This window comes from Cannabis sativa, chromosome 1 (genome assembly GCF_029168945.1).
Source record: "Cannabis sativa cultivar Pink pepper isolate KNU-18-1 chromosome 1, ASM2916894v1, whole genome shotgun sequence".
NCBI lineage: Eukaryota > Viridiplantae > Streptophyta > Magnoliopsida > Rosales > Cannabaceae > Cannabis > Cannabis sativa.
The window spans coordinates 413460-438368 of record NC_083601.1 but is presented as its reverse complement, the minus strand read 5'-3'; the positions used below and the strand labels follow the sequence as shown (position 1 = coordinate 438368).

The 24909-nt window shown below is 33.5% G+C and overlaps 3 protein-coding genes across 8 annotated transcripts; 2 read left to right on the top strand and 1 right to left on the bottom strand.

The window, feature by feature from the left end:
- The first annotated feature begins 456 nt into the window (after window positions 1-456).
- LOC115706378 (U-box domain-containing protein 62) lies at window positions 457-4028 on the top strand. Of its 2 annotated transcripts, none has more exons than XM_030634010.2 (8): window positions 457-1281; window positions 1395-1749; window positions 1880-1961; window positions 2094-2151; window positions 2578-2666; window positions 2939-3034; window positions 3117-3187; window positions 3543-4028. In XM_030634010.2, the coding sequence occupies exons 1-8, from the start codon at window positions 789-791 to the stop codon at window positions 3664-3666; spliced, it is 1368 nt and encodes a 455-aa protein (XP_030489870.2). In that variant the 5' UTR covers window positions 457-788; the 3' UTR covers window positions 3667-4028. The 2 variants fall into 2 exon arrangements, with proteins under 2 accessions (XP_030489870.2, XP_060958009.1); XM_061102026.1 differs by having other exon boundaries at window positions 524-1281; window positions 1413-1749.
- Window positions 4029-10423: 6395 nt separating this feature from the next.
- Window positions 10424-11892, top strand: LOC115706946 (chalcone isomerase-like protein 2). Its single transcript, XM_030634726.2, has 5 exons — window positions 10424-10663; window positions 10791-10874; window positions 10979-11134; window positions 11249-11475; window positions 11631-11892. Coding segments are annotated over exons 1-5 (630 nt in total). The 5' UTR covers window positions 10424-10662; the 3' UTR covers window positions 11793-11892.
- Window positions 11893-18897: 7005 nt separating this feature from the next.
- On the bottom strand, window positions 18898-22681 carry LOC133029966 (RING-H2 finger protein ATL74-like). 5 transcript variants are annotated; one of them, XR_009683898.1, is made up of 3 exons: window positions 21997-22195; window positions 20284-21916; window positions 18898-19494 (listed from the first exon to the last, which is right to left on the bottom strand). XR_009683898.1 is itself a non-coding variant. In XM_061102044.1 (2 exons), the coding sequence occupies exon 2, from the start codon at window positions 21136-21138 to the stop codon at window positions 20479-20481; it is 660 nt and encodes a 219-aa protein (XP_060958027.1). In that variant the 5' UTR covers window positions 21139-21916; window positions 21997-22231; the 3' UTR covers window positions 19846-20478. The 5 variants fall into 5 exon arrangements, 1 of the variants encoding a protein (XP_060958027.1); XR_009683899.1 differs by having other exon boundaries at window positions 18898-19484; XR_009683896.1 differs by lacking the exon at window positions 18898-19494 and adding an exon at window positions 19846-20116 and having other exon boundaries at window positions 22002-22681.
- Window positions 22682-24909: the final 2228 nt, after the last annotated feature.

Below are 24909 nucleotides of genomic sequence, written 5' to 3'. Positions count from 1 at the left end.
TGTGGTTGATTTTATGGTCTTACATAAATTATTAATACAAATCAATACTAAACATAGTGTTGTAATAAATAATATTAATAGAATACAACAATAAAATTCAATATAATGTTATATTATAAAACACAATATAACATATAATTCAAATTAAACCCTAGAATGACAATCTAATACTATCCAACAAACAAAAAAAATGAAAATTTATTCCTTCCTATCCCATTCCATTCATTCCCTCTACAGAAATGCCACCTTACTTTTTGAGAATTTCTAAAGGCCCAACTTTGTTTAATTGTTTTGGAACCTCACTGTTGCTAAACGACAACGTTACAAAGGTTTATTATTTAGTATTTTTTGGAGATAGAAGTAGAAAACACGAAAAGAAAATCTTAGGAGAAAAAAAAAAAAAGACATGAAAGCAAAAGCGTTATATATACCTATTTTGTCTCATGTCAGAGGTTGCTGACGTAAAGCTAAAAAAAAAACGATGTTTTCCCAAAATTTCATGTTAGCCCCTCACAAATATTAGAATTTAAAATTAGTGCTTCTCTTCTTTTTCTCACAAAAAAAAAAGGAAAAGGAAAAATGAGCAGTAGTAGTACACACTGATACATTACATACACCCATTTTCACGCCACCGTTCTTGTTGTCCTAAACCCTAATTCAATTTTCAGAAAACCCTCCAAAACTAAAACCTCATTTTCTTCAAATTCGAAGCCCTAGAATCATGCCCAGTTGCCGCGATTAGGGTTTTCTTCTGTTTAATTTTCGCCAAAAACAAAGAACAACAGAAAATGTCGTCTGAAGACATGGGTTTGGTTCCGTCACAGAGGCTCGAAAACGGACTCAACTCCCACCTGGTGTTCCAAGAAGACTCCTTGCGGTTCAACTGCGGAGCCCCGAATCAGAGACGGGTTGGAGACCCGGGCCCGAAAACCAGGGATCTCAGTGGCTTCATTGACGAGCGATTTTTCGCGCCTCAAGGTGCAGACTTCCGGCGGAGCATGTTTGGCGATGGACAGGACCGGCGGGAGGCACCGGAGGCACGAAATTGGAATGGAAATGGGACCACGACGACGCCGAGCGTTGATGGATCGGATGAGGATGATGACGACGACGACGAAGAAGACGATGTTGACGAGGACGATGATGTTGATGACGGAGTTGAGGGACTTGTGGGCGCAGATGGTAACCTTGATAAGGGCAATTCTAGTAATAACTTGGGCAACGGGGAGGACAAAATGGGAAATGGGAAAGCTAAGCATCATCACCATTCTTCTCCTTTCGGTAAGAATCTAAAACAAGTTTCTGGGTATTTTCATTTGTATCAGTTTCTGTTTTGTTTCTATGTACATGCATAATTTTGGAGATTTTTGGTTGATTTTCAAGTGTTTTATTAGGTGTGAACATGATGGTAGGATCAAGTAGAGATGTCATAGTGAAAGAAGGCGGCATTGTGCATCAAACTGTGAGTGGCAACATCAAAGCCAGTCCTAATGATAACCATCACCACCACCACCATAATCATCATCATCATCAGCAAGGTAGAGTTGGGAATTATCAGAATGTGGTCACAGTGGCGGACCCTGATGGTGATGGCTATTATTCTCAGTATTTTCAGGGCCCTGAAGGGTCTGCCTCAGGGCAAAAGGATTTGACGGTTGAAAATGGTTGTGAGTTTAGTGGAAGAAAAGATGTGTTGTATTCGAACGAGTCAGGCGAATCTTTGAGGACGATTTTATCAGACCCGGTAACGTAAGTTTATATGACCATCATACAAATATGCTGTATTCATTTTTATTTTTCTGTGGATTTAATGATCAGAAGTTATGTATTATTTTCTTTCATGTTTTCTTAGTTTTATGTCGTTTTTGTGGAAATCTAGGGGAGCTCTTATGGATGACGCGATGATATTACCTTGTGGGCATTCTTTTGGAGATGGTGGAATACAGCATGTTATTAGACTTGTAAGTTGAAGTTCCTATGGAATCCCATTTCTTTATTTTCGTTTTAAGATTTGGCCATCATTATACTGTTATTGATTTTGTTCTGTTTATGGTCGTCGGCATAATTTTTTTTTTCTTTTCTAATGATTACAGAAAGCTTGCTATACTTGTTCTCAGTCAATTTCTGAAACATCGATTTCTCCAAATCTCTGTAAGTATATAGTTTTCCACTGAGGAGAATTGATATTCTTTCAATTTATCTTTTAATGTGTAGTATATCCTTAAAGTGATGCAACATGAGTTATCATGTCATGGCAGGCAGCAGTATATAAAATTATGAAATCCCATCCCATGTCTAACTAAGTTGCAACTTGCAAGTTGCTTCTTTGTAAAAATCATGCCAATGATCTTATAGGCCCAAGAAACTTTGTTGAGATTCTTGGACTATGTTCCTAGTTTATAATTAAATGCCTAAGATGGTCTATTAGTTTATAAGAAATTCAAATTGTTCATCTTCGTATGTCTTAACAATGTTCACATATAAATGGCAAGAATTAAGATCAAATTATAAAGCTGAATTATGGATAAGAAAATATATTGGACAACCAAATGATTTATTAGGGCTTTAAATGTGCAGCTCTTAGAGCTGCTGTGCAGGCATTCCGCCGGGAAGAAGAATTACAATTTCATCGTTCATCCAAAAGAAGAAGGGAAAGGTTTGACCAGGTATTTGATTTTCCATTCTAATTCTAGAAGAGGAAGAAAAGAAATGAAATGGTTAGAATTAGAGTTAGCTACTTATAACTTCTTTATCCTTCAATCTATGGTTGTGCAAACCAAATTTCTCTCAGGGCTCATTTTTTACTAAATCTGACCTCTCATTCAACTACTGCCTTTGTGGTTGTGCTCTCTCATGGGTGCAGAAGTTTTACTGGTTTGAATTGCTTTTAATACAATGTTGACATTCCTTTTAAGCTTTTTCCTTTACTCTCATGCAGGACAAGGGTATTTATGGCGACTGTACTCTCATGGATCTACCTAGAGGCAGAGGTGTGCAGTTTCCATTTGCTGTAACAGACCGAGTCATCATAAAGGTTAGAATAGCCTGAAGCTTAGTATCTATTTGTATTCGATGTTACTTATGGTAATTTATTATTTATGTGTAAATGGTTCCAGGGGAACAAGAGGACACCACAGCGCTTTGTGGGACGTGAGGCTGTTGTAACAACACAGTGCTTAAATGGATGGTTAGTCATTTGTTCTGTTATGTTGATGTTTAGTTAACTTTAATCAAAGATGCTACTTGTACCTAACTTAAGATTATTATTCATTCTTATTCCACTTGAAAATTGTGTGCACAAACTCCCCTTTAATAGTAGATATTAATTCTGAACCCCAGACCATGGAGCTGGACAAAAGACTAGGAAGAATTTTTCCCTCATTACTAGTAGACACTTGACATGGATTTTTTTTTTGAAAAATATACAACAAATATGACGTAGAAGCTTGTGTGAATTATGCATTAGATAAAGAACTCAAGCTCGTGTATGTACGTATACCAATATATGGAGAAACTGTAGGCTTATTACTGGTATTGTACAGGTACGTGGTAAAAACATTGGACAATGCAGAGAGTGTGAAATTACAATATCGCTCATTAGCTAAGGTTTCAGATGACCCCATACCGAAGCCCATGTCAAGCAAGATGGTACCTAACTGGCTCTAGACATACAGCAAATAACAATATGGTAAAGATTAGGGCTTTCATTCACACTCAGCTGCAAATCTGCCATGTTTAAGTTGCTTTTACTAACTGTATTTGTTTTAGGTTCCTATTTTTCCTGTTGTATTTCTCACAAAGCAAACAGGGTGTATTGTCCAAGGCCTTGTAAATTATAGAAGCCTTGTCATATTTGCTTTGAAGGAACCTAGAAATGAGAATTAGATAGGAAGAAAATTTGTAATCTGTTCTGTTTTGAAACATTCGAGCAGCGTTATATTTGAGTATAGCTCCTGTAAAAATTGCATAAAGCTTATGTAATCATTTTTTGGTTTATACGATCCAGTGGCCGGTGATGTTTCTGCCCAGTTCGTTTCCTTCAAATCTATACTCTTGCCTTTTTTTTTTTTAAGTGTCATATGTTATAATCCTTGAGCTTCAATAAGGTCCACTATGAACACTCTTACAAGAAGAGGTTCATGCTTTTTCCCATTCATTTTTTAATTGAATAACTATGAATTCTGTTTTTGAATTATTCCTTCCTTCAAATCGTGCTTTTGATAACAAAAATTTCTAAATCATTACTATTAAATTGTGCTTCTGTGTTTAAGTCTAAAATTTATGAGCATGTTTTGGTAGTTGCATGACATAATTTGGTAGTGGTAGTAATTTTTGGAGAATTTTCAATAAGTACGTAATTAAAGGTAACAGTTTTAAATTGGTAATAGGTTGGGGTAAATTTCTTTTTTTATTAGCTGTTATTTTTTTTGTTTGTCATAAGGTGAACTTAATTTTAACATTGTAGTATATGTTATATCCTATGGGAGAGCATACGTAAATATATTATTTTTCTTAGTTAGCTTGCGCTAATTATAAATGGAAAATTCGATTTAACTAAAATTAATAAGTGAAATTAAAAAGTTGATAAAAATGGTAGGGTGGGTCTATTTTTGGGTATACTTGAAATTATTCTTAGAATATATTAGCTATATTAATTGTATTTAGTTAGGGAAAATTCTACAATGCACTCCCTTAAAATGGATATATTCATGCACCCTATCTGTTTTAGCACCCGAAATAATTTTTTGATCAAATTTTTTCTCATAGTCATGTACGTTATAGATATTTAAGACATTTTGCAAAATTTTAAGAAATTCAGAAAAGTTTAACACGTCGAAAACTACGTTCAAACAGTATGTTGCACGCGTGACTATTTTATTTTATACGCGTGTAAAATAGACTGTTTGAACATTGTTTTCTATATTGTAAATTATTCTGAATTTTTCAAAATTTTGTAGGATATCTTAAATAGATATAACGTACATGAATATGAAAAAAAATTGGACTAAAAAATTCTTTTAGATGCTGAAACAAGTTAAGAGTGCATCAGTACATCCATTTTAAGGGGGTGCATTGTAGAATCACCCTTTAGTTAGTTTCCTATTGCTTTCTAATTTTGTTTCATTCATCAAATCTTACATGGTATACAACCACTTTAAATTAAGGTTTGAAATTCAAAATTTAGGCCATTAAAAAAATTACGATTTGTAGGTTTTTTTTTTAAAACCCTATTTGGAGTGTGTTTCAGTTCTTACCGCCGACATTGAAGGACTGTTTAGTTGCCGGTCAATAAAACCTCAAAGTCTGACACTAGAAATGCCGCGTGTGAGGCTCACATGTTGCCACTACCGACAAAGTTCTTCCCCACACGCGTGGGACCGTGAATCTTGCTTTGATTCACTTTTGCTCCTTGTTTGGCCCATCTCTGTCCTCCTTGCATTTGTCTTCGATGGTTCTTCTTATTTTGTGGTTTGATACTTTTGACTTCTTCGTATTTGGGTGTTCTTCCTTTGCTGTTCGCTTTTTTATTTTTCTTTTTCATTTGTCTTTGCTTTCGAGATTATGGTAGAGTCAAAATCAGACCCAAAATCAGTGGTTGTTTGTGATATGATTCTAGTGATGTCTAAAATCACGAGCCATAAATTAATTGGTTCGAATTATTTGGAATAGAGTAAGACGATTCAACTTTATTTAAGGAGTATTGACAAAGATGATCACTTAACTGATGATTCTCCCAAAGAAAAAGACGATTCAAGAAAATATGGCTATGTGAGGATGCTCGCTTGTTTCTTCAAATTTAAAATTCTATCGATAATGAAGTAATTAGTTTGATTGATCATTGTGAATTTGTAAATAACTAATGGATTACTTGGATTTTTTGTATTTTTGAAAAGACAACCTATCACGTATGTATGATGTTTGCAAAACCTTTTATCGTGCGAAGAAACAAGATCAGTCTCTTATGAACTACTTTATGACATTTAAGAGGACATACGAAGATCTTAATGTGTTGTCTCTATATAGTCCTGATGTGAAGGCTCAACAGTGGCAGCGAGAGTAGATGGCTATCATGAGCTTTCTAGCAAGACTCATCCGAATTTGACTCTGTAAAGTCACATGTTCTTTCTGGGTCTGATGTCTCCTCTTTACAGGATCTCTTTAGCTGTGTTCTTCGCACATAAACTACTCCATCTATTTCTCTTGATTGTGCTTTGGTTGGTTATAACAATCATGCACTGTGAAAAAACTCTACTCCATGTGGTTCCAAAGGAGGAAATTCACAAGGGCCTTCCAATCGAACACCAGAATCCAAAAGCATTATGTGCAACTATTGTAAGAAACTAAGCCATGCCAAGTTTGAGTGTAATAAGTTATTGCTTAAAAATCAGCAAAAGCACTATGCTAATGTTGCAAGCACTAATGGTGCATTTGACAAATCGATCCTTATATCTATGGATGAATTTGCCAAGTTCTCAAGGTGCTAGGAATCACTCAAGTCTTTATCTCCTCCTGTCATTACAATTGTTGATTCAAGTAAATCTAATGTATGTCTTCTTTCCACATCCTAAAAATGAGTCATTGATTCTGGTGCCACAAATCACATGATAAGTAATTCCAGTCTCTTGTCGACTCTCTAGTCTTATAGTCCCACTTCTTCTATTACCTTAGCTGATGGATCACCATTTCAATGGTATGACCATGAAAATTGCAGTGAGTACAAAAGGACCTGCCTTTCTTTGGTGGTTGTTGTTGTCTTGAACTATAATTATCCTTATTTCCTGAAGCTTTATCACCATGGAAAGCAAAGGCAACATTCGGATTTGGATCTGTAGTGGGATTATGACCCCTTCTTTGATTCTCTTCTTGTGTGACAAGGTGAAAGACTCTATTGATTTCTGGTAAGGGATCCATAACCAAGATATTACCTTAAACCTGAGCATACATATCAGACAATTCCATGAGGAAAGACATGATATATTCCATGTTGTAGTGTTCTTGCAACTTCTTGACTCCTCCACAAGTGCATCCATTGCATGAACATGTTGGTCTGAAATTGGAAAGCTGCTCCCAAATGGTTTTGAGCCTGGTGAAATACATCCCTACATTGTGATTTTCCTGTTTAAGATTCACAAAGTCTTTTCTCAAATTGTACAGATGAGCACCATTTCTTTGATGGAACCTGACCTGAAGATCAGTCCATATAGCAGCATCAGACTCATCGTAAAGTATACTAGATGAAATTTCTTTCGAAACAGAATTTAAAATCCAAGAAATTACTATGTTAATGTTACGGATCCAAACATTATAAAGAGAAGGATCATAAAGAGAAGGTTTAGGGATAGAGCCGTCCAAGAATCTGAGTTTATTCTTGACTGATATGGCGAGTTACATATCCCTGCTCCAAGCCACATAGTTGTCTTGGCCTGTGAGAGGTTGAGACACAAGAACATTTCCAGGGTTATCTCCATGATGAAGGTAATGTGGGTCGGTTCGTCGAGATGACTTCTTGGTCGCGCCACAAGAAGACTCTAATCTCCCAAATTGATTGAATTGCGACTGTTTTTTACGGCTGTCGGAGTCGAATCGTTATCTCCCATTCTTGTAGCTTGATCTTTAGTTGATATTCTTGAATTTGAAAAGAGTTATCTGCAAAAAAATGCAAAAACGTAGAAAAGGGGATAGCTAAGATGTCGATGAAGATAATCGATCTTCACTGTAGATGTAGTTATCGCCGGAGAAGACGATACAGTGATGGTGAAGGTTGAAGACGACTGAGGATCAGAGGAAAACATTACTTTCCTGCTCTAATACCATGTTGCGGAAGAAAATGAATGAATTGTTTTATGGAAAGTAAATGAATTGATACATAGTACTAAATAAAGCCCTATATATAGATATGGGCAAAAGATCAAGCTAGAAAAATAGTTGGAGTTAGGTGTAAACCAACCGACTTTATCCTCAATAATAGGACTCAACATGTGACAACAATAACAAAAAAATAACTATAACACCTAACACCTTATAACTATATCAACGGTACAAACTGTAATCTTAATAATTATCATGGCCAACATTCTTAATATTGTAAAAATAGCACAAATCCTTGATTGTGGGTTCCCCTTGCGTGAACTCCATGTACATCGCATAAAACTCAAGGATGATTTTATAGCTGTCGGGGGTGAGTTGGAAAGGAGTGATGTCATAATATGTAAAAATCACCTTTACAAAAGAATGGAATGGAACTGCGATGCAGTAGAAAAGAATGGGAATAGAAATCACCGTGATGTTTGTCGGAATGATCGCTGAGTTGGTAAAGGGAAGGTGTGGGCGTTGTATTGACACTGGTTTTGTACAACTGGTGTTGATCAGTTTCAATTATGAAATGTTGGCAAGTCAGATTTCCTTAATCGCGATACCAAATCCTTGCAGGAAAATGGTTCGTCCAATGGTGCATCCTCAACAGACAACACGACATCCTCATTGTCTTCAACTTCATCCCCGTGAGTAGGGGTTACTAGGGGTGTTCATTGGACCATATCTAATATTTTTAGACCTATCTAGATCCGATCCAGGTATATATTGGATGTTAGATTTTACCATCCGATTCGATCTAATTAATTTCAGTCATCCAATCGATCCAACATCCATTGAATGTTGGATTGGATCGGTTCTATCCATTGGATGTATTTCATTTATATTTATTGGTTTAATTTGAGTTTATCTAATATTTTAGACTTAGTATTTTTTAGATCGGATCGGATCCATCCAATATTTTAGGTCCAGTATGTATTGGATTGGATTGGATCCATCCAATCCAAGATAAAAAGAGTAAAATTTTAATGTTAATTTTTATGGATACATATAGATTTTATGTATAACAATATAAAATCTAATTACACTCATCAAACTTAAATGAAAATACTAATTAGTTTGATTAGATGTTGGATGTATTGGATTTTCGGACACCCCATCCACCATCCGATCTGATCCAAATGGATATATAAAAATAACATCCAATCTGATCCGATCACAATTGGATATCCAATGTTTGGCAGTCGGTTGTAATTAGATCGGTCGGTTCTCATTGGATTATATCGATTTATGCACACCCATAGGGGTCACTACAAAAAATTACTACTTTTAGTGATAATTTTTTAGTCACAACATAAATTTTTTGTGACTAAATGTGACTTTTAGTCACAACAAAAAAATTATTTGTGACTAAAACATAGCATTTAAACACAAGTTGTCACTAATTTAATTTTAGTCACAACAAGTATTGTGACTAAAAATACATTTAGTCACAACAAATTGTAATTTTTGTGACTAATACATTTAGGCACAAACCTTTTAGTCACAACATATGAATAATAATTTATTATTAGTCACAACTTTTTTACTTTTAGTTACAAATTTTGTTGTGAGTAAAAGTAAATTTTTTTATAGTAGGTGTACGTCGGTCGTTTTGGTCAATTTATGCTATATTTTATTCAACCCAATGTAAAATTTGGGTTACAAAAATATAAATGCAATCCGTCCAATTAAGAAAAAAGAAATTAGTAGCCTGCCCAATAAAATTGGTCAATTTAATCAGGTTAACCCGCCTAAATCCACAACTAATATTTTAAAATAATATGAGAGATGATATACCTTAACTTCAAGAAGCAAACCTGTATCACACTATTCTTATTTAAACCTAATTGATGAAAATAAAATATACGATTAACCTATAAATAATATTATATAATATATTTATATTTATAAAAGCTGCTCTCTTTTAATTTATGTCGATCAGTGTAATTGTATGAGAGAGTAGGTGAAACGATCGGTTGGTATTCGGTTAACTACGTGGTTGGATGAAGCCCTTTAAATTTAACAATTTATATCCACTCCGATTTAATGATCGGAAGAAATCTTGAGTACTTTCAAGAAATTGACTAATTAAATCTTGAGTATTTGTTTAATACGACGTTAATATGGATCTGTTCTACTGTTAAGTTTGGCCTAATGAATGTAGATGCATATTACAAGCAAACTTAACAGTAGAAATAAAGTTAATGACTAAGCTACAAATATAGTAATTTACGATTTTTACCATAAATATTATAAATTAAAAAGCATTATTATTGGTTATCAGGTTATCAGTGTGCCCAATATTTTTTTATAAGTGCTCACGATTAGTTCGCAATATTTTCAAAAAATTATTTTCTTATAAGACCCAATATTTAATTATACTAATAATAGTATGACAATAAGAAGAATGCTAAACAGCACTATACTTTTTACTAACACCTTTTAACAATTCTATGTGAAGCTTATGGAGATTATTGCCCATTAATTAATATTTCTTTAAAGGGCATTTATGGGAGAAATTCAAGCCACTAGTGTATTTATTTACTTCTTCTACCTAACACTTTGGGCTAGACTGGAGGATAGGGTTATTAAGTTTGGTCAGTATACCAACTAAATGAAAGAGCTACCCCAAAAGGTTATTACAAGAGACCCACTTAAATAAGACCGCCCACACTCTTTTTTATCTTCTCTCAGTAGTAGTTGCTCTCTCTTGTTCCGTTTTTTTTTTCAATATTTTCAATACTCTGAGATTTGTAGAACAATCCTCACAACACCACCTCTCTAATAATTAAATAAATTATATATATCAGTAAGAAATCTCTTTACCATTCTACTTTTGTTTTGTGTAGCATTTACAATTTTGTAACAAATATTTGCGAACATTATTATTGTCATCATTAAATTGTATTTTTTATCCTTCTCAATTATGGATGTAGTGGCAAATAACATGGTGATGGTTCATGAAATCCCTTTTCCTACCGAGATCAAAACCACTAAGCCATTATCTCTATTGGGTTATGGTGAGATATATATATATATACACAATATTTACTATATACAATACAATTCTTGGGTATTATTTATTACTAATGAAATTAATGTTGACTATATAAATAATTTACAGGTATCACAGATATGGAAATACACTTTCTTCAAATCAAGTTCACAGCAATTGGAGTGTACTTAGACCCCGATGTTGTGAAACATGTACAACAATGGAAAGGAAAAAAGGGGAATGAACTTGCTGAAGACGATGACTTCTTTGATGCTCTTATCTCAGGTGATTAATTAATTATTAGTACTAAAACTTAGTATATAACCAAAAGAAAATTAGGAGTAAAAAAAAATAATTATAACTGATCTGTGCTGACTTTTGTTTCATATATATATAAAGCTCCTGTGGAGAAATACCTAAGGATTGTAGTGATCAAGGAGATCAAAGGGTCCCAATACGGAGTTCAGCTAGAGAGTTCAGTGAGGGATCGGTTGGCTGCAGATGACAAGTATGAAGAAGAAGAAGAAGCTGCCTTGGAGAAAATAGTTGAGTTTTTTCAGTCCAAATATTTCAAGAAAGACACTCTTATTACATTCCATTTCCCAGCTACTTCTCCCACTGCTGAGGTAATATATAATAAATAAAATATATATATATATGTATATATATGTGTGTGTGTGACATGTGGTAGCTTATTAGAAATATAGGAGGATTATCATTATGCTATGTATGTATAACTACTTAATTACATGTTGGGTTTATATATATGAATGACTATCAGATTGTGGTGACGATCGAAGGGAAAGAAGAGTTCAAGCTAGACGTGGAGAATGAAAATGTGGTAGAGATGATCAAAAAATGGTATCTTGGAGGGACCACAGGAGCTTCTCCATCTACCATTTCTTCCTTAGCTGATAACCTCTCTGCTCAATTATCTAAATAAATGTGCTTTTTCTTTATTACCCGTGGAAAACGGGACACGTAGTCACTGTATCTTGCATTTGGTTATTATGAATAAACTTTAAGAATTTTTTTTTCTTTCATTTTTATAGAATTTCACTATGAAACCCATGTAGCAATTAACGGAGCAGATTAAATCGCACCTAAAATTCATATAGAAACTATCGAAGTAACCCAACCGTAAATTTAAAAAAAAAATAGTTAAAAAATAGTATATAGGATAATTTCCCTTATTAATAAAACTTAATAGGGAAAAAAACAAGAAATACAAAAAAGGAAAAAAAAAATACAGAAGTACAGTGGGTCGACCATTTTAACATTTATACAGCCTACAAACAAATAATTACAAAAGTACCACCTCCTCTAAACCTTCAGCCGCACGAAATAGAACGATCACCAACAAAAAGCTTCGATCGTTCAGACCGACAACACAACCGAAATGAAACCAAATCAGGAGGAAGACCACCATTAATTCCGGCGAATTCACTAGAAAAGAGGACATGAAACAATGGAAACTGAAATTGACAAAAATAAGAGCATACAAATTGGGTCGAAACTGAAATTAAACACTGTATTTCAATTTTATTCTATCAAAACAACTCCTCCTAACTTTGAAATTCAGATTCATATAATATAGATCTCTAAGAAACAGATCTGGAACTCCCCATCAATTGAAATCAGGTACACTGCAAATACAAGAAAAAAAAATCATGAATAATAGATCTAAGGTGTATCCAGTTGCATTGTCGTCGATTTCAGATTTCTAATATTGAATATATTAATTTATAAATAAAAAAAGAAAAGAAAATTTGAATGAATCTACAACCACGTATGTAGAAGTATGTTTCGAGTTTTTTTAGGTTGCTTTATAGTTGCATTAACATTTCATAATAGTGTTCATTAATAATGCAGGTATTTTATTTGACAGCGAAGAAAGAGAATTCACTTCAAAAACACTTCTACAACATGATTAGTTTTATGAAATTAGTTGCATGTTAGTTTTATCATAGTTTGAAAATAGTTTTGATACAAATAAAAATAATGTAAAATATAGGGTTCAGAATTGACAATACATGACTTGAACTAACAAATAGATCTGGAGCTCCCCATCAATCCAAACTAGGTATAATGCAAAATACAAGAGAAAAAAAGCATGAAAAATCAATACTACAAACAAAGGCCTTTAATCCCGATTTTGAAAACTTTTTATCCCGGTTTTCGCTAAAAGAAAAACTGAAATATATGCCAGTGGGATAAAAAGTCTTTAAAAAATCGGGATAAAAAAGAGACTTTTTATCATGGTTATTACATAAAAACTGGGACAAAAAAGAGACTTTTAACCCCGGTATTACATAAAAATTGGAATAAAAAGTCCTTTTTTATCCCGATTTTTATGAAATAATCGGGATTAAAAGCCACAATTATAATAAAAAAACTAAAACCCCAAAAAGAATTATATTAGTTCCTTGAAAAAAATTTAACAATCAATCCTTTTTTATCTCGAATTAAAAGCCAAAATTATAATAAAAAAAATAAAACCAAAAACAAAATTATATTAGTTCCTTGAAACAGTTTTTACAATCAGATGCCAAAAATTTATATCATAATGTACAAATCAATACATCATCAAGGGTTCACAAACTAAAAAAAAACCCATCAAGGTGTTGGAATATATTTTACAAGGATCTAGATTTACTAACAAGTATGTTTTTTAACATCCTAAACATGAACTTCTAAAACGATATGAAATAAACACATATAAAGTTTCAGAAACCTTACAGTGGGTGCAGCGGAATTATAATGGCTCATTCCGCTCAGATCTCTAACCTTTGTATCCTTTCTGTAGCAGAGTATCACCAAGATCTGAGCCCGATTCTCCTTCTCTTGAATTTGAATTCAAGACAACCTTATACACTATGATTGAGTACCACTTGATGTGTGTGGGCACTTACTCTAATCACTCTAGGTTTTCGATTTTGAAGAGAGAAAGATAGAGAGAGAATTTCAAAAATTGGTAGAGAGAATATGGCTCAAAAATTTTACTGAAGGAAAGTGTTTGCATCATCTTTTCCTTTGAGGCCATCACTACCTATTTATAGGAAACCACCTAGGGTTAGGTTAGATTTATTTGACATTAAAATAATAAAAAAAATAAAATGGTAAATTGCTCCTCAAGTGGCCGCCCATGGATATAGGGCTCCACTTTGCAATTTTGCCATTTTTCCAAGTATTCATCTTATTTTCTCAAAAATGATATTTTTCAAATTTAACCACTTAAATGCCAAATCTAGTTATTTAATAATTAAAATTAATTACACTTAATAAAGTCTCTTAATTAACAAATAAACCCTAGAATCTATTTTCTTCACAATTAAGCCCTAGCTTAGTGAAAATTCATAAACTAGACATAGTCTAATTTTAGAATTATAATTGATTAATTAAAACCAATTAACTGAGTCTTACAAGCAGTATTGTCTCAACTAGTATGGGGACCATGGGCCTATATATTCGAGCTTCCAATAAGCAGATCTAGAATTTACCAAGTAAATCCACTAACTTATTGTTAGGTTATATTTAGCCTATGTTTCGGGTCTGTAAAGTAAGCATTTTCTTGTCTATTGGTGTCTTTTGGAGCAGTTTTACGCTTGATTTTCATTGTTTCAGGTTCCCGGGGCGTCAAAGTTCAAATTCAGTCAAATGGTGAAAAGACGGGACAATCTGGCGAAAAATTGGAAAAATCAGCTCAAGAAGCATCAGTAGTCGCGACCACCAATGAGCCAGGTCGCGACCCTTTTTCATGGTCGCGACTCTGGTCGCGACTTCGAGATTTTGGCAGAACTGTGGATGCATAAGCATTTTCTTTCTAATGGCAATCTATAGAAGCTTCACAACTTCTTAAGCATAGATTTTAATTTATCTAAGGAAAAGTCTCAATTATTCCAGAAAAGATATAGCCATGAAAGAATTTCTTAAATCAACAGTGAGAGGTCTTAGATATGCTTTTGTATGCCTTAGACCAGACACCTGCTGTTGAGTGGGAGTAATGAGTAGGTATCAGATTAATCTAGGAGAAGAACATTGGAAGACAATCAAGTAAATCTTAAGATTAAGAAGATAAACTATATGTTAGTCTATAAGAGTGTGTTTAAAACTCTTAGACTACACCACATCAGATTTCGAAATTTGCATTTGTGCTAGAAAATCTTTCTGATAAGATGGTGGTTACTCTGGGGGTGGAATAGTGATTTTAGAGAAGTGTAAAAACCTATCTGAAGTCTCTAGGTCTACCAGAAAGGGACTGAATGTTAAAGTTGCAGGAAAGGTACTTATTCAGTCTAAGGAAAGTTCTATACATTTTTGGCACCATTCCAAATTGCCTTAACTACTAGTGTTAATTTCCTGATTAATCAAAAGTAGTTGCCAAAGGTATAGAATCCAGTATCCCAAGAGAGTAGACATATAGAGAGGAATTTCACATTATCAATGATTTTGTGATTAAGGAAGAGTAATAGTGGAGGAAAGGTTGTGGTTAATTCAACCTTTCAGGTTAATTCAACCTTTCAGATCCTATTATACAAGGAGTTTACTACTACTACATTTGATTTGTATATCAAGGTGTTGAGATTATTTGAAATGCACATTTTGTTTTATATTAGTGCAAGTGGGAGTTTTTTGGGTTTTATGCCCTAAATAAAACTCATTTCAATATAATCAGATTTACTTATTAATATAGATCAGAAATAACATTTAATGTTGCATGGTTCACATGATTTATTTCATGATTATATGTACATAATGTATAAATTCATCTGAAACCCTTTTCACATACTTGATCCTGTTTATTGTGCCGTCAACACATTGGAAAGTAAATATGACTACGTGAATAAAGTTTCCTAGATTTATCAGACATAGGGTTTTACTCATATGATAATCTACAACAGAGTTTACTTCCATTTGGAGAAATGCTATGTTCTTTCCAGAGCATTGGTTAAAGTAAAGCTCAGGTTGGATGCATGGAGTATGCATCGAAAGGAATCGATATTGAACTTTGACTTAGATTTATTAAACTTACCGTAATATCTATTCAAGTCAATATCGCCTAGTTGATCCTAGATCAAATGATCTTAATCCTGTTATGATTAGGTTCAATCTCAAGAGGCTATTCGTGTTCTTTGATTTGTTAGTTAAGCCTACTTTTAGGTCAGGGTGATACGTACATTTTGGGAACACGGTAGTGCAATTGAGTGGGGGCGCTAACATAAACATGGAATCTATAGCTTCTATCTGGCGAATAGTAAGTAAAGGATGATCTCCTTCGAGCTTGACCAAACAAAAATAAATGGTGGAGATCTCATTTCACATAAGCTGAAATATCATTTATACGGGGTTAAGTGTTTTAAGGATTAAATACATTGTAGGGTGTAACGGTAATCTAATCCCTTTACAGTGTAGATCATTCATATAGAGGATCATTGATCAAATTAGGATTATACCAATGGATAACTAATGATGTGTCTATATGGTGGAACATATAGAGCATTCTATATACTGAGAGTGCAATTCTAAGTTCTATGCGTGGATTCAACGAAGAATTAATAAGTTAGTGAATTTTAGTGATAAATTCTTGATCTACTTATTGGAAGCTCGGTTATATAGACCCGTGGTCCCCGCACTAGTTGAGATAATATTGCTTGTAAGACTCATGTAATTGGTTTTGATTAATCAATTATAATTCTCAAATTAGACTATGTCTATTTGTGAATTTTTCACTAAGTAAGGGCGAAATTGTAAAGAAAGAGTTTTAGGGGCATATTTGTTAATTATGATACTTTGTATGGTTCAATTAATAAATATGATAAATGACAATATTATTTAATAATTATCTATAGTTATTAAATAGTTAGAATTGGCATTTAAATGGTTGAATTAGAAAATTGGCGTTTTTGAGAAAATCAGATGCAGAAAAGATAAAACTGCAAAATTGCAAAAAGTGAGGCCCAAATCCACTATGCATGGCTGGCCACTTTTGTAGGGAATTTAAACTGATATTTTCATTATTTTAATGCCAAATAATTCAAACCTAACCCTAGTGGAATGCTATAAATAGATAGTGAAGGCTTCAGGAAAATTACACTTTTGATTCAGAAAAAACTGAGCCTCTCTCTCTCCTTATCTTTAGCCGCCACTTTGCTCTCTTCCTTCTCTCTTCAATTTCGAAATTTTTAGTGTAAGAGTAGTGCCCACACACAGCAAGTGATACCTCAACCATAGTGAGGAAGATCGTGAAGAAAGACTTTTAGCAAGAAGGAGTTTCAGCACTAAAGAATCAGAGAAAGAGATCCAGGTTCAGATACTGATAATGCTCTGCTACAGAAAGGAATCAAGGGCTAGATATCTGAACGGAAGGAGTCATTATATTCCGCTGCACCCAATGTAAGGTTTCCTAAACTTTATATGTGTTTATTTTATCGTTTTAGAAAGTTCATATTTAGGGTGTTAATCAACATACTTCTGAGTAGATCTAAGATCCTGGTAAAATAATTTCCAACAACTGGCCTCAAAGCCATGGTAATTGATTTGCTTGCAAGAAATTTGGACTTTAAAACGATTGTTTGATGTTTTGGATGGTATCATGTTGTATTGAGTGTTATTTGATGATTGATTGATGTTTGTGAATTTTCGTAAAAAATAATTGAATATCTGTTTCTGGACTCTATATTTATAGGTGAGATACTCCATCAGTATTTACTCCACATTAATTGTCAGAATATTTTGACAATTAATTCAGGAAATCAAATCGGGTAATGAATATTGAAATCTGACCATACATGAAATATTAAGTAATTAACTTTGTCCAGATTCAATGAATATAAAATATTCATTTATCACAAAATCAATTCTTTATTTTATTCCATAAATAGAAATATTCTAATATCAACATCTAATCCGCACAAGTGCAAATATCCGTACTTTACGGATTGGACTAGATTGGATCGTGCGGATTGGATTGGATTGGATTGAGTATTTTATGAACACCCTAGTTACTGTGATTAGTCTTGTCTTTGTGACATAGTTTTGTTTTGTTTTATTTCATTGTTGGTTCGTCTTTTTGTTCTTCGATACCTCGCCATCAATTTGTTGATAATGGTTGGGAATAACAAATTTTTTGTGGTGAAGAAGTTGTTAGTGGTGTACTTATGTACCTTGCGCAATATTTAAAAGTTAAGGGATTTGAATGAACCTGCTCCAATAGATCTACTGTTATATCTTCTAAGCGGTGGAGTAATATATATATATATATATATTTAGCTCATTAAAAAAAAAAGAGAGAATAAGTAGCTTCCGAGTCTAAACCCCAATAGAAATTATATATATATAAAAATATATATACATATTTATTTGGAGAATTAACTCATATATTGTTTTTTTAATTTTTTTTTTAAATTTACGGTTTAGGTTTCTAAAGTGGGTGCAGCGCTAGTTGCAATAGGAGATCTACTGCTCCAATATATATTTTTATATATATAATTTCTATTGGGGTTTAGACTCGGAAGCTACTTGTTCTCTTTTTTTTTTTTAATGAGCTAAAAATATCTTATTTTTATGAGCGAAAGATCTTCTTTCTTCACAATAATTTATTTTTTTCTTTTTTTTTAAAAAAATGATTTAGTTTCATAGCCTTTATCCCCTAAATTGAAGGTTTGATCTCCATTCTTAGCTCACGAAGAATCAAATTGTATATAACCTTTTCTGGAGAAAAAAAGTGTATAACTTCAAAATAAAATTCACACTACTCCATGACGAGGTAGGGCTGTCAATTTAGTCACAGCATATTTTAACCCCTAATGTAGACAAAAACTCAATTTATGCTACAACACAAAATTTATAAAAATATTTGGATTAGAATTTTTATTCAATCATTTTTATCACAATTAAATTAGATAGTGTTTGTCTTAAATTATTAGAAGAATAGAAAAGGATATTCTTTCATGTTTGTTAATTGCCACATCTTGCCTGCGAGAACCAGAATTTTCAACTTAAAATAATAGCCACAATTTCATTGAATACGATTACTAGATGAAAGATCGGTAATAAATAAAACAAATCACAATAAGAGATTCGATTAAGATTTTGCTCTTCCCACCAAAGTTTTTGTCAAATACAATCCCATATCCTAAAAAATCTTTGTACTACAATTGTACAGACATTTATGTCCTTGTAAAATGTATGTAGTTGTAAGCTAGTGGCAAATAGAATTACAAAAGAAGAAAACAAATTGTGTTTACAAATACAAAGTACTGTTAAACTATTGAAATATGTCTTCCACTCCATAAGTCCTCCCCACAAACCACAAGAATTTCATTGCTTCAATGTTTGGAATCGATGAAAAATCTTTGAAGATGGATATTGATCAATTAGGTACAGAAGGAGTGGTCCAATTATGCATTATGCTTAAGAAAACTATCCTTATCAACACCACAGGTATCCTCATTATAAGGACAAATGTACCTGAGGTGGTGGATGAAGGGTTTTTCTTGATTGTGGGCCTAGGCTGGCCCACAAAGCAAAAGTGATAAGAGTAAGAAGAAAATTGTGGGCGAAAAGAGTAATGAGATTCCATTCTGTGTGCAACAAGATGATTCCTTGTGCTCCATATGCTTTCTTTCTTCTTCTCCTAATAATGTCTATCAATTCATTAAACAGTGAAAAGAATTTGCAAAGACTTGTACAACTAATTAAGCCTCCTCCATCCACTAATCATTCTACAAGCACAAACTGGATTTGTATAAGCTTTTCTATTTTTATTTTTTTAATAACTCCTAAACCATGATTTTTTTTTTTGTTTATAGACAAAAGTAGAGTCTTTATTAGTGGAAGATAGAATAACTTCTTGTCAAGACTGACTTTAACTTTCCCTTTTATGACTTGGCAAATAGAAAATTTAATCTAATCTCCATTGTTCTAACACTCAACCATTTTATATATATATTTTTTCATTTACCAAATTGGTACACAGATGAAGTCAGTTTGCAAAGTTGCTGAAACACACAATAATCATATTTTTGTAAGGAACATAAAATGAGCAAGATAATAAAAAAGAACATACTACTTTAGTAGGTGGGCTCTTCTTATTCTTCATTCTAATGAGTCTATCAACAGACGAACCCTATGATTTTACTCAAAACTACATTTACACTACTCACTCCAGCAAATATTATTGAACTCAACGCTCTTCTATTTCCTTTTCTTCTTCTCCGTGAGTGTGTTAAATGTACATCGTATTACTTCAGAAGTTCTCAAACAGAACTACAACAACCACCAATCAAGACAAGACATTAAATCTCTATAAACAAATAAACTAACTAAGGCCAATTACAAATGAAGAAAACACAAGAGGAAGAAACTAGCACTGCTTTTGTGTTCCATTTCTTTAATTAACCCATTAGCTAACCACATTAATATTATCACCTCACCTCAACTTGTCCTCCTCTCTGGACCCTGTTGCAGCATTCCGATCAATGATGCAGAATCCCTTCGCTCAAGAGCATGGCCCGCTTGTAAGATTAGCCTTGTTTCATTGACTGCAGCCTAGGCCAATAACAAAGAAAAAAGAACACAGCAATAAACTAGTTCTGCCTTTGTGTCCCCATTTTACTTATCATCCATCATTAGCTAACCTCATCAACATTAATTGTCACCTCACCGTGTCCAACTCCGGGCCCTGCTCCATTCCCATTATGTCGAATTCCCACATCTGCTTCGGTGGCAGGGGCGGCGTCCGAACTAGCTGGCTGTTCGAGCAAGGACCGCCTGCAAGTCGGGCATGAAGAGTGGGAAACCAACCATGGATCTATGCACCGGACATGAAAACCATGACAACATTTAGGCAACACTCTAACTTTGTCACCCGTCTCAAACTCCCCGAGGCAAATAGTACAATCCGTATCAATGATTTTGATCCCGGAAGAAATGCCATATGCAGCCACGGGGATCTTACGCAATGCGCTCTTTTTCAGCCCCGTGGCAGCCAGGCGTGCCGCGGCTTCGTCCGCCGTCTCGAAAGCGAACCTTCGGCTGCACCGCATAGCGCAACGTACGATGGAGTTTAGTCCCAAAGCGCATATCAGAGCGCAGAGCAACGCCGCTAGTATGATCACCATGTTAGTGTCGAAGTTGGCTTCACTCACGTATGATGACCCGCGTGTGAGATTTCCTCTGTTTTCATTGGCTGCTGCTGCCGCCGGTGGAGGTGAGTTTGACTCTGTACTGTCAAGAAGCACTAGGCGGTACGGACGGTGATGATTGTAGTGATGATGAAGAGACACCATTGGTAAGAAGTAGTAGTAGTAGCAGTAGTATATTGGAGTTTTACTACTTTCTCACAAGCACCAAACAAACACTTTTTGGAGGGAAATTTTCCGACTACCCTTTATGGATTTGACTGTTTGGAGTTAGGAAAAATGGCTTGAGAATTGATTATTCCATAGATTTTCAGCGCCAAATCGAACAACGAATGAGATAGAGAGGAGGGGGTTCATTCTCAATCGTGTGAAGCTGAAAGGATTCAATATTGTAACCTGATCCACTCTTTCCGATGTGGGATTTTTCTTGCTTATGTGAAAGCTGGTGATAATAGAGATATGAAGTCTTCCTTTTCTTTTCCTTTCTTTTTTCCTTCTTTTAAAGGCTTAATAATGGTAGTGGTACTAGCTAGAAGGGAGAAAAGTCAAGGGAAAAAAACCATTGAAAAAACAAAATAAAAAAGTTACTAGAGGGAAATTGGAAGAGGCGATTGTGGGTTACTCTATTTTTCTTTTTCTTTTTCACCTTTCTTTTATTTTGGGTGTTGTTAATCAAATGAGGAGTAAAGAGTAAAGAAAGGGATATGGTCTTTTGAGCTGTTAGGTTATGTCCGTAGGGATTCTAACTAGATAAAGACTTTGAAATAAAAGCATCTTGATGGTCGCTTCGGATATGGGAAAGGGTGATGAATAGTATATAATAATATGTTTCAGCTCTCCAAAGTAGCTGATGATTATCTACTATTCTCTTCTCACTAGTTTCACCCACATCAATACCTCGCAATTCTCTTCTGGTCCACTTTATCTATACAAACCAATATTTTCTTTCAAAATAAATAATAATAAATGAACTCCTGAAAAAGATAAAAGACTAGAAAGGCTTACCATACATTTAAAGGAGTAGCTGCAACGTTTTCTTCTTTATTTTCAGGTAATGAGAGAGAGAGAGAGAGAGAGAGAGGGCATAGGTTTGTAATTGTATCCTTTGAGAAGTGTTGTAAATAATTAGAGGCAATGGCACAGGGAGGATATAAATGGTAGAATGATTAAACAAACGGACAGTTTATTAGTTGGGGACTTAGAGGTCTTTTCCCTTCGTAATATATATTTTGGTATAAATGAAATGAATGGCAACTAAATAGGTTAAGACTAACTAGACTTAAGAATCAACTCAAGTCAAGAGATAGAAAAAAGAAAGAAGAAAAAAGAAAAAAGAAAAAAGAAAGATTTCCCCATATGATATTTGATTAAGGTACCTGATCCCACCTAATCGTAATTAAGCTATTTTCTTTTATAAAAAACAAAATGCTTATTCTCAGCACAGAATCCATCCTTTTCTTCCCACTAACTCGACTCGTGACTCTTTCTTGTAACAAAAGGTGAAGTAAACAAGTCCTCAAACTTCAACCATTTGCCCATCATTAGATCCTTCCCCAATACATAACATAACATAACTATGTAGATATTTCTTTCAAAAAAAAAAAAAAGAGAGAGAAAAATATATTAAGAAAAAGTAAAGACGCTGGTACTTTTTAGCAAAGTTACAATATGACACCCTCAATACCAACCGTACCTAAACCAGTATACTCCATAAGGAAAAATCTTATCTGAGATTTCCTATACAAGATTATAAAAAGAAAATATAATCTAATACCTGTGGATTAATTAATTAATTAATTAATCTTTCTTTCTTTTTTGGCTTTTTCTGAAACATGTATATCTTGTTAAGAAAAAATCTGAGCTGACCCACGGTTATCCCGGGCCTACTACTACACACACTGTTACTATGGTCTATTCGAGTAGTTTCACGTACTTACCGAACCCTCAGAAACTGACTGCAGAGCTAAACACTTGTCTAGTTTCTATCTGAGCTAATAAGTCCATCCACACACATGTTAATGTTCTCACCTACTTAAACTTTCCAAACCATAATATTAATTATCAAATGCCTTAGATGATTAAAAAAATATCAAAGAATTGTGGCCAAGAGTTTGTATTGTAACATCAACATCCCAAAAATTTAATTCCTTGGCACAATGGAAACAGTGGTCGGTGAAGAAAAATAATAATAAACCAGGTTCCCTAAACAATTGGGCAAGTTAAACCGAGAAGCAAAGTTCATGATGAGGAAAAGGAGTGTTTCCAACACTCTTTTATCTTACCTACACTTCTCTTGTCTTTGTCTTGTTAAAATTGAAAAAGTTTTGAGCCTCTGTAGGAAGCTTAATTCTCACTTAAAAGCTTATAAATGACCTTCATAAAAGAACAAAGCCTCTAAACTACAATATTTACAATATGTATATAAAAAAAATCATGAATTATATTACAACATAACTAATCCATTTTGAATTCTACCTTTGAAACTAGTTGTACAAGTCAAAATATATATAATTACAATGGAGTGCCGTGTGGCGTTTGATTAGCTGTCTCATGTCACAATGTCACAGAGAAATGAGTTAATAATAGAAAGACTATAATGTATAACATCTTTTTAAAATGCTATAATTAATCTAAATATTATTATTTAATATAAATTTTCGTTATAATAACTTTTTAATTTTAATTTTTTATTAAAAAATAATAAATAGCACTAATGTTACAACATAGCATTCATACAAATATTTAGAATAACATTCTCTTCTCTACAATGGTATAACATCTCAATGTTTTGCCACATAATATGTCCACTTTACCAAGCATCCTCTAAAATTTTACTATTAGAGATGCTTTTAGGCATGTATCTAACATTATACTGACTACCGATGTGACGTATTAAGACTTATTAACAGTTTTTATATTTTTTATTAAAGTAAAATGTGTGGAATTTTATATTAATTTGTACCAATAATAATATGTCACATTTTCTGGTGTTTGGCACCATCAGATACCGCTTAGCATTTTTCAACAATTTATCGTCTTTTCATTATAAATTTTTTAGAGCATCTTCAATCATGTTCTATATAATTAAACATAATATTTAGTTTAAATAGGGAGTGAGACTTAAAAAAATAAACTTCAATCATATAAGAAATAGCTCTTTTATAATAGAGAATGAATATGAGCTCTCTATATATTGGGAGCTACAAGATTTTTGTTATCTTGTCTTGAACAGTTTATTGTATACTCTATCTATTCCGAGATGGACAAATTATCTTGTCAGTTGTCCATGTTAATAGTTATTGTTCTTCTCGCATATGCTTATATAGCAGCAAGTTTGAATATTTCTATCAACTGTAACTTATTGAAACGAGTTATTTAAGTCGCATTTAATGATGCAATCTATTATTATAATCGTTGAGCTTATTCATATTCCTTTTGAAATACACGTGTCAGCTTCTGGTTGATAGCTGAATTTCGGTTATAACAATTGCCCCCTAAAAGTGCTTTTTAATTAAAAATGACTTTTTAAATATTTTCAAGGGTATAATTGTATTTTTCTCGTTTAAAACTTGCATGCTTATAATTTGGCAGTTTAAAACCTTGAAGCACATTGTTGACTTCGCTTTTAGCCAACGACAATGAGTCTTTTGATAAGCGATAAACGATATGTCGTAATGAGAATATATAATAAAACAATAACAGGACACAGAAATTTTATAGAGGTTCAGCCCTGAGCAGTTCGGTAATAGCCTAATCCTCGTTATTTGTATTGACTTAAGAGCAAGGAAGAAGTTTCCTTTTCTTATAGCTCTTACAATAGTATCTCTGAATATATAATTCTTAGATAGCCTTAGCTTACTGCGTTTCGGCTTATAATTTTTTCGGGCCCTTTGCCCAGTGAACATTCCTCACTATTTA

What these genes read in the sequence shown, in the direction of transcription:
- LOC133029966 (XM_061102044.1), bottom strand. Translation starts at nt 21,138, where the DNA reads ATGGTGTCTCTTCATCATCACTACAATCATCACCGTCCGTACCGCCTA.
- LOC115706378 (XM_030634010.2), top strand. Translation starts at nt 789, where the DNA reads ATGTCGTCTGAAGACATGGGTTTGGTTCCGTCACAGAGGCTCGAAAAC. An exon ending in ATTTTATCAGACCCGGTAAC is followed by an intron (nt 1,750 to 1,879) that starts GTAAGTTTATAT and finishes GTGGAAATCTAG; the next exon opens with GGGAGCTCTTATGGATGACG. An exon ending in ACACAGTGCTTAAATGGATG is followed by an intron (nt 3,188 to 3,542) that starts GTTAGTCATTTG and finishes GGTATTGTACAG; the next exon opens with GTACGTGGTAAAAACATTGG.
- LOC115706946 (XM_030634726.2), top strand. An exon ending in CTTTGATGCTCTTATCTCAG is followed by an intron (nt 11,135 to 11,248) that starts GTGATTAATTAA and finishes ATATATATAAAG; the next exon opens with CTCCTGTGGAGAAATACCTA. An exon ending in CTACTTCTCCCACTGCTGAG is followed by an intron (nt 11,476 to 11,630) that starts GTAATATATAAT and finishes AATGACTATCAG; the next exon opens with ATTGTGGTGACGATCGAAGG.